Consider the following 17,987-nt stretch of genomic DNA (forward strand, 5'->3'; position numbering starts at 1 on the left):
TATTGAAATGAAGAGCATCTCTGGCACTGCATTTCTGTTACTGAACTATAAGCCTCAGTCAATAAAAACAGTGGTGCAATCAATAGGTGGGGCAAAATATGTGGGACAGAGTGGCAGGCACTAAGAAAGGAAAGAGCAGGTGCATTATTTCTCTGGCTGTAGTTCCAGACCTCTCAATGTGACGAGGTCCTCCAGATCAATTCACCAGTCTTCCTGGTAAATCGAGGGGGAGCAGAGCAATCCCAGTGCCCCACGCCTCACCTCACCAGCCACTGGCACTTCCCCATGACATGTAAGGAAGCGTTACTACACTGCTTCCCTTCAAGGTGGCCTTGTTGTTCTAAATGGAATCTGGGAAGGCTCCTGTGTTGGCAGCGCAGTGTCATAGGACACTGCTGCCCCAATTGAACCACAGAACCCCACTGGAAGTGAGGCTAGATCATGTGGCTCAACTGGGGTAGAATCATCCTAGGATGCTGAAATTTCCATGTGTGATGAGGTCATAAGACTTTATTTGATCTTGAAAACTGATACACATCACTAGTACAAGGTGAAAGAGACCTGGCCTTTGAGAACTCTGTACCGTTGATCTTAAACTTAGATTAGGTGTCTCCTCTGACTTTCAAATCTGTAAACTTCCTTTTTCTTTGCCTAGATATTTTAGCTGGTTAGCTTATCCTTTTATATTTTTCATCCTGCTTTTTTAATTAATGCATTCTGGCTTTGTACTCTATGAACATTTTAGGGCAGGGTTTAATTTTGACATACTGTCCAATTCCTTAAATGGAAGGAATACTAACTGTAATGTGAATAATTCAAGGCTAATACCACTTCACTTTATAGAGATCAAAGATCATGTCCTATGTCTTCCTCCCTCCTGAAATATTACTTTTTTTCTGGATATTACATGCATTTTCACATATTGCTGCAAGAAGAGAGAGGCCCACAGCCCAGGAAATCCATGTCTCTCCCTCATGTTATTAACCACTATTGAGTGCGTCCTGTGATAAGTGTCACCCTGCCACTTACTACATCTAATGCTAACTAAGATAAATGCTGACTTCATGTCAGCTCTCACTCACTAGAAAGAAGTCAAGTTGGCATCTTGTCTTAATTATATGTCTGCTGTTACTTGAGCTACAAGGAAGAAATGTCTGCAAGGGATATCAGGAGTAGATGCTGAAAGAAGTAAAGAACATATTTAGACACTGCCAGTCTGTTCTTGTCAGATGATGCACTAACAAATACAGGTTGAATATCCCTTATCCACATTCCAAAATCTTCAATACTCTTCAATCAAAAATTGTCTATGATTTTTGATTAGTTAACTTACAGAGTTTGTTTCACATCTAAAACTATTTTTAGAAAATTGTATAAAATTAACTTCAGGCTATGAAACATAAATTAGTTTTTGTTTTTGACTTGGGCCCCACCATCTAGATATCTAACGATTTACACATATGCAAATATAGGTATTCAAAAATCCAAAATGACACAAAATTCAAATACTTCTGGTTTAAACAATTCAGATAAAGACAACCCAGCCTGCAATTGCTTCAAATATTTTTTCAGTGCTTTCCATGTCAAAATTTATTTTAAAAAATTTATTTAAAACTTTTATATCCCGAACTTCTCAACCTCCATAGAGGGATTCAGACTGGCTATAATATGTTTAATGTTTAGGAGTTTTTTAAAAAAAAGTTTTTTGTGACATTTTAAAGCAGTATTTAAAGCAATAACACAGCATTGTGACATTTTAAAGCATTAATGCAGCAATATTGTCCAATATTGACCAAACTCAGTGTTTCCATACATCATGTCATACAAAGCTTTTGGACTGTATAGTAGGGCTGGGCGGTTTCGTTTCGTTAATTCGTAATTCGTTAAAAATTCGTTATTTTTTTTATAACAAAGCGATAACGAACCATTCTGGAGCAACTTAAAAATGAAACGAATTTTTAAATTCGTTTCGTAAATGCTTCGGATTTGTTATGTATTCGTTTCGTTATCGGTTTGAGGTCGTTTCGTTATTATTTCCGCATGTCTGGGGCAAGTTTTATAGTTGTTTTTTGTTTAATTAGTGAAAAAAAATATAATATCACACCAACAGTCAACAACAGAGGGAGAGGGAAGCTTCAGAAGTTCCCCCTGTCCCATTTGGAGGTTTTTTAGCGTATTGCGCGGTCGCGGCCGCCATTAACGAATCGATTCGTTATTGTTTCGTATTTGTTTCGTTAATGTTTCATAATTTTTTTAACATTTACGAAATTTCGTAAATACCAAACTTTTTAAAAGAAAAATTTCGGAATTCTTTTAAATATCAAAACGCAAAACCCCCCAAAAAACGAATCGATTTTAGAAACAAATTTTTCCGTTGTTACCCAGGCCTACTGTATAGCAATTGTAGTAATAAGGGGTGTTTGATGGAACTTGGAAGACAATGGACTACCTATGTTTCCTCCAGATAATCAGGTACAAACCTTTTAAAATGTAGGAGTTCCTAATTTCACCAAAGTACCCATTTCCCAATCTTACAGCACAACTATGGTCATCCATAATATCCCAGTACCTACTCACAAATTATCTTAGATGAATGAACTGTTGAAGTTCTTCTGCTTTCTGCACAATCACTAATATACTTAGTTATAGCACCCCACAGAGTATAATTGTGGATAACTGAAGATCTATTAAAAGGATATTATATTCAAAACCATTTATGAAATAATTGAGTCAATTGTGAATTAAATTATTGTCAATTGGATGAAGTCAACCTTACAGCCTTTTTAAGAGCACAAATAATCTGAATGGAAATTGTTACAGCATTATTCACTGTGGGGTGGAATTTGCCAAAGAGATCATACACATGGATTTTCTTTCTTAAGAAAATGTTTGCCGTTGAGAAGCATTTAGCTCCATCTTTATTTTCTTTTTTCTTTTTGTCTGCCCCTTAAATGCATCCAGGTGTCTCCAATTATTTTTTAAAAATGCTGTTGAGATTGTGAAAATTTGCTATGTCTTCATTACAGCAAGTCTTTTAATTTCCCACTGCTTCTAACTGGAATGGTTGGTGTTGCCTCACACTGTTGGTGGGAGCATAGAGGGACCCAACAGTGATGACTACTGCCAAAGTCAGGAGCCTTATAACTGCTGCTATAGTTATAAATAAGTACATTGGGGTTTGTTTGGTTTTTTTGGTTGTGTCAGGAGCGACTTGAGAAACTGCAAGTCGCTTCTGGTGTGAGAGAATTGGCCGTCTGCAAGGACATTGCCCAGGGGACGCCCGGATGATTTGATGTTTTTATCATCCTTGTGGGAGGTTTCTCTCATGTCCCCGCATGAGGAGCTGGAGCTGATAGAGGGAGCTCATCCACCTCTCCCCGGATTCGAACCTGTGACCTGTCAGTCTTCAGTCCTCTGGCACAGGGTTTTAACCCACTGCGCCACCGGGGGCTCCTAGTACATTGGGTAAGGAGCAAAGAGAACAGATGTGGAACTTCTCCAGTCAGTAATTTCAGTGGTGATGAAGCTTGAAGTTTATCAAGGAAACCACATACATGGAGTATGTTTCTGAAAGGTTCCAAATCCCCCCCCCCCCCAAAGTAAAGAAAAACAAGATTTAGGTGGCAGCACATTGTTAGAAATAGAACGTTACATACAAAACTATTGAAATATATCAAATTACTTCAGTACAAAGTTTGGAAAATTGCATTTAATAGCAAAAGAATGTACATCAGCACTTTTTTTCAATTCCTGTAAAATACGTTCAGATGGATTTGGTACCCTTTGGAAACACCACATATGCTGTTACAAAAATTACTGGATGAAAAGGGGAAATATCAGTGTTTTTCAAGGAATGGCCTTCTTCATTAGGAGGAGATACTGATCTTAAAAGCTGCAAGAGCAAATACATATTTGTATTAGTCTCAAAGACTATTTCTAGATGAAGAGAGAAGTGTGACCTCACAAGTTCTTATGCAATAAACTTCCAGGAATATATCTTCCGATTCCAGACTGCAGGGCTTACAGTTAATTAAATTTAAGATATCAGTGCATTCAATGGGTATTGTCCAAGGAATCCAATACTTTTTCTGTATTTTATGCTTACTGTATATATAAAAAAGTTTTATGAAAGCAGGTTGCAACATACTCAAACAATAGCTGTGCATCTAAACAATAGCAAGTTGCCCTTTTTGTCTGGCAGCTGCCTATATAACATTGACTCTGACATACTATTTGTTTCCAGTGAGTTGTATTCTTGCAACATAACAAAATAATTTGGTGTCATCTGAAAACTTGATGATCAAACCCTCTAAACCTTCATCCAAATCATTATTAAACATGTTTAACAGCACTGGGTCCAGGACCAAATCCTGCAGCACTCCACTAGTCACTTCTTTCCAGGATAAAGAACAATTGGTGAGCACCCTTTGGGTTTGGTCGCATAACCAATTAGAAATCCACCTAACTGTAACATTGTGTAGCATACATTTTACTAGTTTGTTTGCCAAACGATCATGGAGTACCTTGTCAAAGGCCTTATTGAAATCAAGATATGCTACATCCACAGCATTCCTACATCTACCAAGTTTGTAATTCTATCAAAAACACGAGATATAAGATTAGTCTGGCATGATTTGTTTTTGAGAAACCCATATATAAAGTGCTATTCCGAGTTCATGTATACTCCCATAAATACACATGCAAGGATGTGAATGTGTCTTTGTTCTGATTTTCTTAAGTTTCTTCAAAACCCACTGATATTTTTGTCCCGTCTTTGAGTCATATCAATGTCTGATTTTCTTTCTAAGCAGAAAATTTGTATTTTTAAGTAGAATTTCTATCACAGATTAATTAAATGTGTGTGTGTAGTGTCTGTGTGAAAATCTTGGGGCATTTTAAATCTGTTCTTTTAATGAAAATCTTGACATGAGCAAAATGACTTTTATCTCTAAATTCAGTTACAGATACAGGTATAAATACATCTGACCTTTTTGTTGAGAGCACAGCTGCATGCAGTATAAGGGCAGAATAATCCATTTGCAACAGTAACAATGCACACTCTTTTACTAGTTGCGCCAATTTACAGCTGCTGGGTGAGACAACCTGTGTTGTACCTATGACATCCATCTGCAATGTAAGTCTTAAGTCTTTCTGCTGGAAATTGGTAACTTTCCATTCAAAAGAGCAGGCTGAAGCACACGGAACTGTTTGCCAACTAGTTTCCGAACGCTGATATTGTTGATAGCATATTTCCGTCCATTACCATTCATTTATTCATTTTATTTATTTATATACTGTTTTCTATAAAAATGTCAAAGCAGTTTATGCATCACTGTAACAAAACAAAATACATTTACTATTTTTTTTTAAAAAAATAGTATTAAATTCTACAGTCATCAGATCAATCACTAACTGTTACCAACAGAGGAGATGTTGCCAGGTGAGGACTAGAGCATAATACCAGAAATAAGTGCAACAGCATATGGTGTTGTAGTAGAGCCTGTGAGTAACGTTGCAAACAGTAGTATGGCTGCCAAAAGGGGGAAAAGGGTTACTCGAGAGTAGGAATGTGATGAGGAAGAACAGAGGAAAAGGATCCGGGATATACTTATGGCACCTACAGATGAGGACTCATTTGAGGGGTTCTCTGGGAATGATGGGTCAATGAGTGAGGGAGAAGAAGGAGACATAATGGATTGGGAATTAAGAGGGTTACTCAGGAACAGGAAACGGATGAGGAACAGCAAAGAAAGAGGATTTGGGATATACTTACGACACCTACAGACGAGGATTAATTTGAGGGATTCTCTGGGGATGATGGGTCACAGAGTGGGGAAGATGGGGATGACACTGTGGATTGGACTAAGGTAAAGGAAGTGCAAGCTATTTGTGCAGAGCCAACATCTAGTGATACATTTATGGGATTCTCTGGGAGTGAAGACTGGCAATCGGGGAATCCAACTGAGTCTTGGGGGGATCTAAGTCTTGACAGGAGATGGAGAAGATGGAGGGATGGGCGTAAGACTTCATGTGAAGAGTTGGGAGCAGCTGCAAGGGGTAATCATGGGGCGGTGGTCAGATCATCTTCTGATGATGTTGATGGATAATAAAAGTGGGTTCAGGAATGAGGGATCTTTGCAGAAGGCAAGGTGTTGGTGAACATTCGTGCATTGGGTACTGTCTGGACTTGTCACTGCCTGTTTCGTGTTCGACATTGGGTTTGGGATCTGCAGGTTGCTGCTCTTGTTCGTGTGTGCTTTCAACTTGAATTGGATTCCTGTGAGTGTGGATTTCTCCCTTCCTTGACCTTGGACCGGCTTGATTACGATGCTGCTTCTGTGGACTTTGGAGTTTCGCTATTTCGGATTTCTCTTGCTACAACCCTGGACTTTGGCTGACTATGCTTCTCTCTCTGCAGCTTTGCTGCTTTCGTTTACCAGTTGCATGCTGTGCCTTCTTTGTGTGACCTCGGAGTACTGTGTTTGATTCGGTTCTTTTATCCGGTTAATCCGGATTATATTTCTGTTAACCTTTTGAACCAGGTCTGGTTTTACATTTGAGTTTTGGCCAGAGGCATTGAGTTTAAGTGCCTCTGTGTCCTTTTCCTTTGCTCCAATAAACTCTGTTTTGGAACTAATTCTGAGTCTGGCCCTTTAAGGCGTCTGTGATTCTGACAGATGGTAAGAACAAAGATAAAGACAGGAGGCCACTTATTTTAAAACCACTATATATATATATATATATATATATATATATCCATAGTAACTTAGATGGAGCTAATTAACCCATCACACAACTTGAGTTGGGATTCGAGTCTGAGAGCTGCCAATATATACTGCAGAACAGAGCAATATATTATATTATATCAAAATAATAATAATAATAATAATAATAATAATACCCACCTCTTCTTGTGGCTCGAGGCAGAATAAAACATGATAAAATAGAACACTATTAAAATAAATACAACAAATATACGCAGATAAAATGCAGATTAAAATTACCAAATATAAGGTGAACTGACTGGCCTGACTCTGAAGGAGCTGGGGGTAGTGATGGCTGACAGAGAGCTCTGACATGGGCTGGTCCATGAGGTCATGAAGAGTCAGAAGTGACTGAACGAATAAACAATGACCAGGTAGTTAGATTCTGTATTTGATCCAAGGTTTATGCGGTAGGTTGTTATTATGTGTAATATGTGTCTATATGATAGCTGTGGTATACAGTAGTTCTGTATTTTTGTTGTTCTTGTCAGTATCATGAGGTATAAATCTAGGCATTAGGAAGCTGCCTTTCACTGAGGCAGCCATTGATCCTTATGGTTCAGTACTGTCTACATTGTCTGATAGCAACTCTTTGGAAATCTGGTTAAGATGTTTTGCTGGTCCTTCATGGAGGTGCAGGAATTACATGGGTGGGGGTGTGGCAAGCCAAGAATTTGTGCTGCCTAAGGGAAAGGACAAAATGGCACTCTGTTTTATTTACAGAAGCTGACTAGACTGGTAGTTGAATCTGACTTCAGTGCTAGCTGTCCCTTCTTATTTGAGGACAGAGAAAACCTTTGAGAGCACAGAGCAGGCTGTTTAGTATGCATGTAGCTTGGTCTTCCAACCAGTTTCTGCCACTTCTCTCCCCCACCTCATTTGTCACTTGAGGCAGTCACCTCAGCCTGCTCCATGGTAGGTCCAGCCTTTGAATCTGAGCCACTTTACATGCATCACATCCTCAGTCACTGAGCTATGTCCATTCCCATACTGTTAGATTTCATATATTTTGAACCCATGTCAGTATATGTGACATACATGGACACATCAAGAAATTACAATTAACTCTGAGCTCTCAAGTGTACACTCATAGGCAAAACTTACACAACATATTACCATAGTGTGCCAAGGATGCTTTCATCTAACACATCACTTGAATAGGAACTACACAAAATATCCAGGGTAAAAAAAACCTGGATGATATGCTGATATTCTGGATATGCGTCTTAGTCCTCTGAAGATAACAGATGCTGTCTCAGAGGACTGATTCACCTAGATCATTTCTGACAGTAACCTGCTCTGAGTTCCCTCTGATGCTTCACATAAAGTATAATGCAGAATAAAGCACTGGTGAAGTATAGGATTCTTCCTGGTCATCTGAATCTCCAAGCATTCTGGGGTTTGGGGACACTTTCATTGCATCTTTCTGACATTTTGACTAATAGCTGTTGATAGAATTTTCTAATTTTTTAAAACCTTAAATCTCAAAATGGACTAGAATTGTTGGTAGATGGTTTACCTAAAAGAGGCATGGAGAATGTTGCAAAATCAAGTCATTTTAAGTGGAGCATTGGTTATTTATTTATTACCGTACTTAATACATTTGGCATGCAGAGTGCTTCACTGTCTTTCTCATTAGTTTTGACAATCAGTGTTATGAATGCAGTGAAACAGAGTTACCACTTGAGAGACAGGAAATTGGAGTTGAGAGATGGCAGATCTCCTAGCTGTTGGACTATTTCTCTAAAGCTAACTAGAAAACAAGAAAAAAGTGGTTTGCGTTTTACAAAGACAGGCAGAGTTTGTGGAGTTGTGAGTGGAGATTGCTTACTTCAGCTGCCTTTATCTCTTGTTCCGGTGGATGGTAGTAGATGAGGGGTGCATCCACATTGTAGAATTAATGCAGTTTGGCACTACAGTAGAGTCTCGCTTCTCCAATATAAACGGGCCGACAAAATGTTGGATAAGCGTTTAAGGTTTGTTGGAAATGTTTTTATAGAATTTTTGTCTATTTCATGGTTGGATGTTTTTGTATTAATTTGGTCATCTTATTTTAAGTCTAATTTGTTATTTAAGTTATGTATTTCATTTATACTGTCTATTGTATTATTATTTTATGCTGGAAGCCACTTTTCAGGGAGATGGGGCAGGGTGTAAATAAAGCTTATTATTATTCTGCAGAATAAATTCAGTTTGATGCCACTTTAACTGCTAGGGTTCAATGCTATGGAATCATGAGCGTTTTAGCTTGACATAGTCTCGAGCCTTCCTTATCAAATGGTGCCACCCCAAATTGTAAACCCGGAAGTCATTGATTTGTAATGGTTTTAAACTGTTTTATTACGAATTTTATTATGTGATTTAACTTGTTTTAAATGATGTATTTATGTGTGCTTGGCATCTAATGTTGCCAACCTGTATGCCGCCCTGAGTTGCCTTCGGGCTGAAAAGGGTGGGATAAAAGTGTAGTAAATAAATAAATAAATAAATAAATAAACAAACCCTAGGACAGTGATTCTCAACCTTTCTAATGACGCAACCCCTTAATACAGTTCCTCCTGTAAAATTATTTTCATTGCTACTTCATAACTGCAATTTTGCTACTGTTATGAATTGTAATGTAAATATCTGATATGCAGGATGTATTTTCATTCACTGGACCAAATTTGGCACAAATACCCAATATGCCCAAATTTGAATACTTGTGGGGTTGGGGGTGGGGGGTGATTTTGTCATTTGGGAGTTGAAGTTGCTGGAATTTATAGTTAACCTACAATCAAAGAGCATTCTGAACTCCACCAATGATGGAACTGAATCAAACATGGCACACACAACTCCCATGACCAACAGACAATACTGGAAGTGTTTGGTGGGCATTGACCTTGAGTTTTGGAGTTATAGTTCACTTACATCCAGAGAGCACAGTGGACTCAAACAATGATGGATCGGGACCAAACTTGGCACAATACTCAATAGGCCCAAGTGTGAACACTGGTGGAGTTTGGGGAAAATAAACTTGACATTTGGGAGTTGTAGTTGCTGGGATTTATATTTCACCTACAATCAAAGAGCATTCTGAACCCCACCAAGGATAGAATTGGGCCAAACTTCCCACACAGAACCCCCATGACTAACAGAAAATATTGTGTTTTCTGATGTTCTTTGGAGACCTGTCAGACACCCCCTTGGGACCCCCCCCCCCAGGGGTCCCGACCCCCAGGTGGACAAAGGCTGCCCTAGGAACTTATAGCATTGCGCCATGGCAATTCAAGTGGTACCAAATTGCATGAATTCTACAGTGTTGATGTGGTGGTCTCTCTCTGCCTTTCTTATCCTTAGCTCACCCACTCTGCAAAATGTTGAGGAACGTGTGCCTATTTTGGGGGTGTGGGTGGGGGGGAACACAGGCAGGAGGGGGAAAGTCCAGAGTCTTGGGGGCTGCCCACTGACAACCGGGCACGCGACTGGATCCTGTGCGCGTGCGCGCGCGAGCCACCTCCTGGAGGACCGCAACTTCCATCCCAATCTATCCCGACCCTTTTCCCCCGCTGTTCCCTGCCGCCTGCCTCCACTCCCTCGGCATCCTGGGAGCGCTTGCCTTGCCCTGCCTGCGCGCCCCCCGCCAAGTGAAGAAGATTCAACCGAGCTACTGGGCGCGCAGCCGGAAAGGAGGGGGAGCGGGTGGGGTGTGAGTTGGCGAGGAGGAGGGAGCCACAGCAGAAGTAGTCCCGGCATAAGCCGCCAGGTAGTAGAAGAAGAAGGCGGCGGCAGCCTTGGCGGGCAGCAGCATCCCCAGCAAGAGCATCCACGGCGGCGCCTCCCTCCCCCTCTTCCTCGGCGCCCGAGTGGTCTCTTCCAGCTGAGGAGGGAAAGCCAACGTGCCGCCCGAGGAGTGCAGCGGCGCCTCTGTCCCTGCGGCGGAGCCTGGACTGAGAGAGAGAGAGAGAGAGGAAGGCGAAGGGAAGCTGGTGGGGACTTGGGGAAGGAGGGCACTGCTTTGGCCGTCGGAGGGAAGCGCGGCGAGGGACGAAGGGTCGGCCGGAGCCTCCCAAGCGCCTTCCCCGAGGCTCCCCTTCCGGCAGCCATGCCCCTCGCCAGCCACGCCAAGTCCCAGGTGGCCTCCTAGGGCTGCCACCTCGCGCCAGCCTCTTGCGCGCGCTCTCTCTCGCTCTCTCCTTCGGGGTTTTTCTCTCTCTCTGTGTGTGTGTGGAGGGATTGCGGAAGAGGCAGAGAGCAGGGCACGGACTGGTTGGGGCTTTTGGGGGGCCAAGCGTGCCATGCCTCGGCGCCCCAGGGAAGGGGCTCCTCGGGACCAGCAGTGAGAGAGAGTGTGTGAGAGAGAGGCCGCGCGGGGAGTGGACGGCTCCCCTTGGGACATGACAGCCATGAAGAAGGAGCAGCAGCAGCAGGCGCCGCCGGGGAACAACAGGGGCAGCCAGGCGCAGCAGCAGCAGCAGCAGCAGCAAGAACAGGTAGGAGGGCGCGCCGGGCGGGGAAGATGTCCCCTCCCTCCCCTCCCTCCCCTCCCGCCCGCCGGGGAGGGACTTCTTTTGGGGCGCCTGTGGGTGCCTGGTTTGCCATGTGCGTCCTCCCCTCCGCTCTCCCGTCCTGGCTGTCGGGAGGCACAAGTTGAGCCCAAAGGATGGGAAGCAGAGGAAGGCATACAAGGGGGAAGGCATGCTGGGCGGGGAGGGGGGGGCACATGCTCCCTCCCTCCCTCCCTCCCTTTCCTCTTTGTTTCCCTCACATTCTTCTCCCTTTCTCTTTCGCCTTCTCTCTCACTCTGTCTCTCTCCTCTTCCCTTTCTCATTGTAACTCGCCTTGAGTCCCCCTACCGGGTTGAGAAAGGCAGAGTATAGATGAAGCAGATATATAATCATTTTTCCTCTTCTTCTTCCTCTTTCCTTCACTCCTTCCCCATCTCTTTCCTCCCTTTCACTCCCTATTGCTCCCCTCCCTCTCTCTTCCTCTCTCCCTCCTTTTCCTCCTTCCTCTCTCACGCTTTCCCTTCATATTGCTCCCCTCCCTCTCCTCCCTCTCTTCTCCTTTCTCTTTCCTTCCCGCCTTCCCCATCTCCTTCCTCTTTCTCTCCCTATTGCTACCCTCCTTTTCCTCTCTTCTTTCTCTCTTCTTTCCCTCCTTTCTCTCTCTCCCTTTCCCTTCCTATTGCTACCCTCCCTCTATCTATCTTTTCCTTCCTCTTTCCTTCCCGCCTTCCCCTTCCTCTTTCTTTCCCTATTGCTACCCCCTCTTTTTCCTCTCTCCCTCCTCCTCCTTCCTTTCTCTCTCTCTCCCCTCTTTTCCTCCGTATTGCTCCAGTCCCTCTCCCTCCTCTCCCTTCTTCTTCCTCTTTCCTCCCTCCTACCACCTCTCTCTTTCCCTCCCTATTGCTCCTTTTCCCCTCCTTCCTCTCTCTCCCTCTTTTCTCTCTCCTCACTCCTTTCCCTCTCTATTGCTACCCTCCTCTCACTCTCCATCCCATCTCCCTCTCCTCCTCTCTCTTTTCCCCCTTATTGCTCACCTCCCTCTCTCTTCTCCTTCCCCTCTCCTCCCTCCTTCCCGCTTCTCTCTTACCCTTCCTATTGCTTCCCCTCCCTCTCCTTCCTGTTTTTCTCGCTCTTCACCTTCCTCTCTTCCCCTTCCTTTCCCTCCTTCCTCTCTCTCTTTTTTCCTCCCCATTGCTCCTCTCCTCTCACTCTGCTTCCCCTCTCCCTCTGTCTTGTCTCCTTTCTTTCCCTCCTTTCTCTCTGTCTGTCCCAATTGATCTCCTCCCTTGAACCTCTTCTCCCTCCATTCCCTGTTTCTTCACCTTCCTCTTCCTCCTTCCTCTCTGTCTCTCATTCCTCGTCTCCTCCACCCCCTTTCTCTCCCCCCAATTCTGCTTCCTCTTTCTGATGCCCCCCTCCAGGCAAAACGCCCAAAGTGGAGGAGGAGGCAGATGCCCGGCAGCAGCCTCTCTCCTCAGAAGGGACTTTCAGGCGACTTAGCAGAGACTGTTGCTTCCTAGGCTCTGAAAAGAGCAGCTTCAGCTCTCCTGGGGGTTGAAGGGGAGGGGAATGGCTCTCCAAGCCAAGGAACTGGGCGAGAAAGGGAGAAATGGTTCCATCCAAGAGAAGGGGTGAGGAGAACGGGGAGAAAAACCCCTGCTTGCCTTTTCCTTTTGGGCAGGAGGAGTGTCAAAAGGGAGCCATGCCGATCAATGGGCATCATACCCTCCCCAGCCTGACCTTTCATGGGCAGAGAAGGGGGTTGTGAGGGGGGCTGCATGGATGCAAGACTGGAGAGGAAGTAGAAAAAGAGGTGGAAACGTGGAAGGACTGAAAGAAACAAAGATGAAAACATCTTCAACTTGGAGTGTAGTGGCTTTCTCCTGATTTCAAAAGGCTCTTGAATGAAGTAGTGGATGCGTGCTTGTGTGTATCTATCTGCTTGTCAGGGTGATGTTGTATGATTGCCAGTAAATATGCAGGTGCCTGGAGTAGGAGAGAAATGCAAAGCATTAGACAAATCTGAGAAGGGAAGGAGAATCAAGGTTCTTTCATCCTCAGAGCTCCTTTTACTATCTTAAGTCATTTTCTGTTCTCTCGCCATCTACCTTTCTTGCTTGTCCTGAATCTGCAGCTGCAACATCTCACAAGTTACGCCATGCAAAACTACCAAATGTGAAAGACAGAACCTTTTTTATAGACCTGTCGTGTTTACATCGATTAATGATCCTAAGTAGAGGCTGTCATCTATTAGGTCACTGGTTAATAGCAGCCTTTGAGACAGAGGCTGGTTTTGCCAGAGATGGTGCTGCTCTCTTACCATAGACATAAGGAATCAGGGGAAATCTCTCTCCCTGTCAGTTCCTCTGTCACCAGAAACACAGATAAAGGAGAGGAATAACGGGTGTTTTTGTGCTATGGTGTGGGTGTGTGAATGGGGGGAGGGCCCTGGCAGCTTCTGCCAGCTCAAAGCTTGCAATTAGACACACAAGGATGATCTTTTTGCTTTTCCAAGGCTATGTTTGGAGCTTTGTCACTGATCCTTGCCTTTTGCTCTCCAGTGGCAAAAGTATTCTCCAGCTATTGATTGCAAGAGAGTATGTTTACTGAACAAAGCAATTAGGCATTCAGCTGTCAAAATGATACTTCCTAGATAATAACTTCACGCATGCAGAGCTTTTTCTTTTATCGCTTTCTGTGATCCTATTATTGAATCAGGTTGCTTGGAAAACTCAAAATGTTTTAGAATAGGAGAGCAAACAGTTTATGCTGGATACATTGACAAGATAGGATTATATATTTTCTGCATTAACCTCTGAGTATTTCTCCAAACCCTGGGTGTCATTTTAATAGGCTTCTGGATCTCCAGTAGCTCAACAATGGCAGAAATTGATTCTGTGGCAGTCTATTGTCCTGTGAATTCTCCACATGAACCCCTCCCTTTTCATTAACCTGTGACAAACCTGGAAGGACATTGCAGAGTTTGAAAAGGTGGGAGGAATATAGAAGTTAAGCAGAACATTTGAGACACAGAAAGGCCCTCTCATAGCTCTGCTTATCAGAAAATAGTTCTGTTCAATTTTATATATAAATACACAGTTCAATTTAGACTTAAGGCGTCTGAAACACTTCAAATATTTTAAACATTTAATTACATTATTTGTTTTTTGCACCTTCATTGGAAAACCTATTGGACATTTTAAAAATACACTTAATATTTAAAACAAATATGTTTAACTGGTGGTGCACTCTGTTAAACCACTGAGCTGCTGAACCTACTGAGTGAAAGGTTGGTGATTTGAATCCAGGGAGCAGGGTGAGCTCCTGCTGCTAGCCCCAGCTCCTGCTAACCTAGCAGTTCAAAAACATGCAAATGTGAGTAAATCAATAGGTACCCTCTTGGTGGGACGGTAACAGTGGTCCATGGAGTCATTCTGGCCACATGGCCTTGGAGGCATCTATGGACAACGCTGGCTCTTCGGCTTAGAAATAGAGATGAGCACCACCCCCCAGACTTGACATGACTAGACTTAATGTCAGGGAAAAACCTTTCCCTTTCCCTTTATGTTTAACTGTGCTAGTTGTTCCACTAGAAGAATCCCTGCAGGACATCCACACTTATCAAATGATGTATATATGTTTCATTGCTGAATTAGTCACAGAAATGTACAAGAATGAACTAGATTTTTAAACACAGGCATTCTTCATACGTTTCAGTTTTGCTGTCAGAAGGCTTTCGATGTCAGAAGTAAAATCAGTGCATTCATTTAACTTGTTGGCAGATAATGAGTGCCCCATACTTATGTAGACGAGAGATCAAATAATTCATTGACTTTAAAAAACTTTTACGGAATTTTCTGCATTGAATACCATTCCATTAGTTTGCTTGTTGTCAGTAAATTATGTAGCCTCACACCATGTTCTCCTAATGTTTTCTCAGTCTAGTTCCTATCAGGTTTGCAATGTTGGTCTATTATTGTTTCATTTTCCAGGCTAAAAAATGATCAGTATGGCCCAAGCCCAAGTCTGGCAGCACTTGAATTTGGGTGACTCACAAAAATGTGCAAACTACTGTTCAGTTCCTAGAAATCAAATTTTGATCTTTTACAAAGATGAAAAAACAGCTCTGGCTTGTTCTTGCTGTCCACTACACCAGAAAGTCCAAAACAATAACAACTCTGTACCAACAAGGTATTGATGAGACACTTTCCACAATAGAGGAAAATGCTGTATTCTCCAGGAATATGAATAACATGATGTATTTGAAGAAAGTATGAGTTGTGATTGACATTGTGTTTACTGATTTTATGATATTAGGACAATACTATTAAAGATATTCCATGTAGATATCTTGAAGTACTGTGTTTGTGTGTGCCTTGGTCGCCTGTTGACTTTGGTAACCTCATTAAATGTTGTAGGGCTTTCTTAGGCAAAGGATATTTTGAGCGATAGTTTGGCCAGTTCTGTCCTTTGAAATATAGCTTACACACAATATTTTGACCAGTTTTTTTTCCTTTGAAATATAGTTTACACACCTGTTGGTTGTTGTCAGTCTAAGTATTTGTGGGTGACTCTACTTATCTTCCAAGATTAGTCAGGATTTGGTGCCTTTAGGATATTTAGTGTGATGTAGTGGTTCAGCCATTGGACTATGACTCTGGAGACCAGGATTCAGTTCCATACATTGCCTTGGAAACCTTGAAGAAGTCACATATTCTCAGCCCCAGAAATCTCCATGATATGTTTACTTTATGGATTCCATAATTTGGAAACTATTTGAAGATACACAATAGTTTCTATGTACTCATATTGGCATGGTGCCTTTGCCTTTCTGAAGGACAGTTTTGCCTGTTTACCTTTTACTGCCAATTCAATCAAAGATTTTTGATTGGAGGGGCGGGGTGTTTATACATTTGACATGTTTGCCAACATTATGCCTGTGGATAGGGTTGTTGGCATGATACCCACAAGACGCAATGTTGTTGCTGTTCATTTCTTCAGTCATTTCTGACTCTTCGTGACCTCATGGACCAGGTCATGCTAGCGCTCCCTGTTGGGCGTCACCACCCCCAGCTCCTTCAAGGTCAATCCAGTCACTTCAAGGCTACCATCCCTCCATCTTGCCTTTGGTTGGCCACTCTTCCTTTTTCCTTCAATTTTCCCCAGCATAATTGTCTTCTTTATGCTTTCTTTCTTCTCATGATGTGGCCAAAGTACTTCATCTTTGCCGCTATTATCCTTCCCTCCAATGAGCAGTCGGGCTTTATTTCCTGAAGTATGGACTAGTTGGGTCTTTTCGCAGTCCAAGGCACTCTCAGAACTTTCCTCCAGATGTTCGAAAGCATCTATCTTCCTTTGCTCAGCCTTCCCTATGGTCCAGCTCTCACATCCGTAGGTGACTATGGGGAATACTACTGCTTTAACTATGCGGACCTTCATTGCCAGTGTGTCTCTACTCTTGTCTATTTTATTGAGACAAGACACAATATAATCTCATAATTCCACTCTTTGCAATAAGTGCATGGATTAAGTAATGATAGTTGAAAGAACAGTTTCTAAATTGCCCTTAAAAGATCCCTTCACGTATAACACAATTTTTGTTCCTGGGTTATAAATGTCATTTCCTAATTGGTTCTATTATAAAAACATGGAAACAGTTTATTAAACTGCAAAAACTTTGTTTCTGCGGGACATCCTGTTGCACATTTTGCTATAGTTTTTCAATAAATTTCTCATTGAATCTCAACAAATTCAACAGTGTTATAGCTGCAAAAATGAAGTTTCTGGAGTATAACAACTACTTTCAAAATAATAATAATACTGGCTGAAACAAAGTGTAACATTTTTCCATATGGGCAGAGAACTATGTGAAGAGCAGAAAAACAATTGATTAACATATTTTCAGTAAATATTTTATTTAAACAATTCATCAGTTGGAATCAAGTGAATTGAAATCATTACCACCTTTACAAATACATCCACATTTACATATACAGGCAGTCCCCAAGTTACGAACAAGATCGGTTCTGTAAGCTGAATTTGTATGTAAGTCGAAACAGGTACATTTTTTAAATCTAAGAAGGGTTAACATCCTTGTGGTATTTGTCTTACTGTCTGTGCCCCTGTCCATAAGATTTCACTTCACTTTCTGACCCTGTGATGATTGGATTTTGAAAAATGTGGTTTGTTGTGGAAACAAGAATTGGTGATAAAGCTTCAGTGGAGACACTTTTTCCCCATGATAACTCTTCCAGGAGTGAATTTCCCTTCCGAGGAATAGAATTGTCTCTCTCATGCTGAACTATGAGTCATTTGTAGGCTGGATATTTGTAACTTGGGGACTGCCTGTCACTTCATATATAGTATTGTTAAACTGGGTGGATAATTAGAAAACAGAGGACATGCATGCATATTAATTCCAATACTGTTCTCTTAAAGGTCATATTTAGTTTTTATTCCTCTCTCAATCTCTGTCTTCCTAAACTAATTTTGTTACATACCATATCTTTTTATGCACTTATTGTGTGCAATCATTAGATTACTGTGGATAAAATATTATAAATATGGTTAAAGGTCCGGTCACAAAATATACTGCTATGTGTTCAAGATAGTTTGCATTCTGGCAAAGAATACTGGGATCTTTTCTTGCTACTTCTAGTTATGTCTTATGCTCACATGTAATACCACATGAGTCATGGAGCTAACTATCCATTATTTTGCCTAGATTGTACAGTCT

The 17,987-nt window shown here is 42.0% G+C and overlaps 1 protein-coding gene across 2 annotated transcripts in view; it reads left to right on the forward strand.

Annotated features, from left to right (window-relative positions):
- DPP10 (dipeptidyl peptidase like 10) overlaps nt 1-17,987 on the forward strand; it is a 685,879-nt gene that overhangs the window by 371,026 nt on the left and 296,866 nt on the right. Inside the window, exon 1 of one of the 2 annotated variants that reach the window (XM_067473093.1) lies at nt 10,249-11,236. The exons of the other annotated variant lie outside the window; for it this stretch is intronic. Coding sequence (XP_067329194.1) covers nt 11,141-11,236 — 96 coding nt within the window. The 5' untranslated portion in view covers nt 10,249-11,140. Of the gene's footprint in view, nt 1-10,248; nt 11,237-17,987 lie in introns of those variants that run through there. 2 annotated transcript variants of the gene reach the window in all.

The sequence above is a fragment of the Anolis sagrei genome, chromosome 1 (genome assembly GCF_037176765.1).
Source record: "Anolis sagrei isolate rAnoSag1 chromosome 1, rAnoSag1.mat, whole genome shotgun sequence".
Lineage (NCBI taxonomy): Eukaryota > Metazoa > Chordata > Lepidosauria > Squamata > Dactyloidae > Anolis > Anolis sagrei.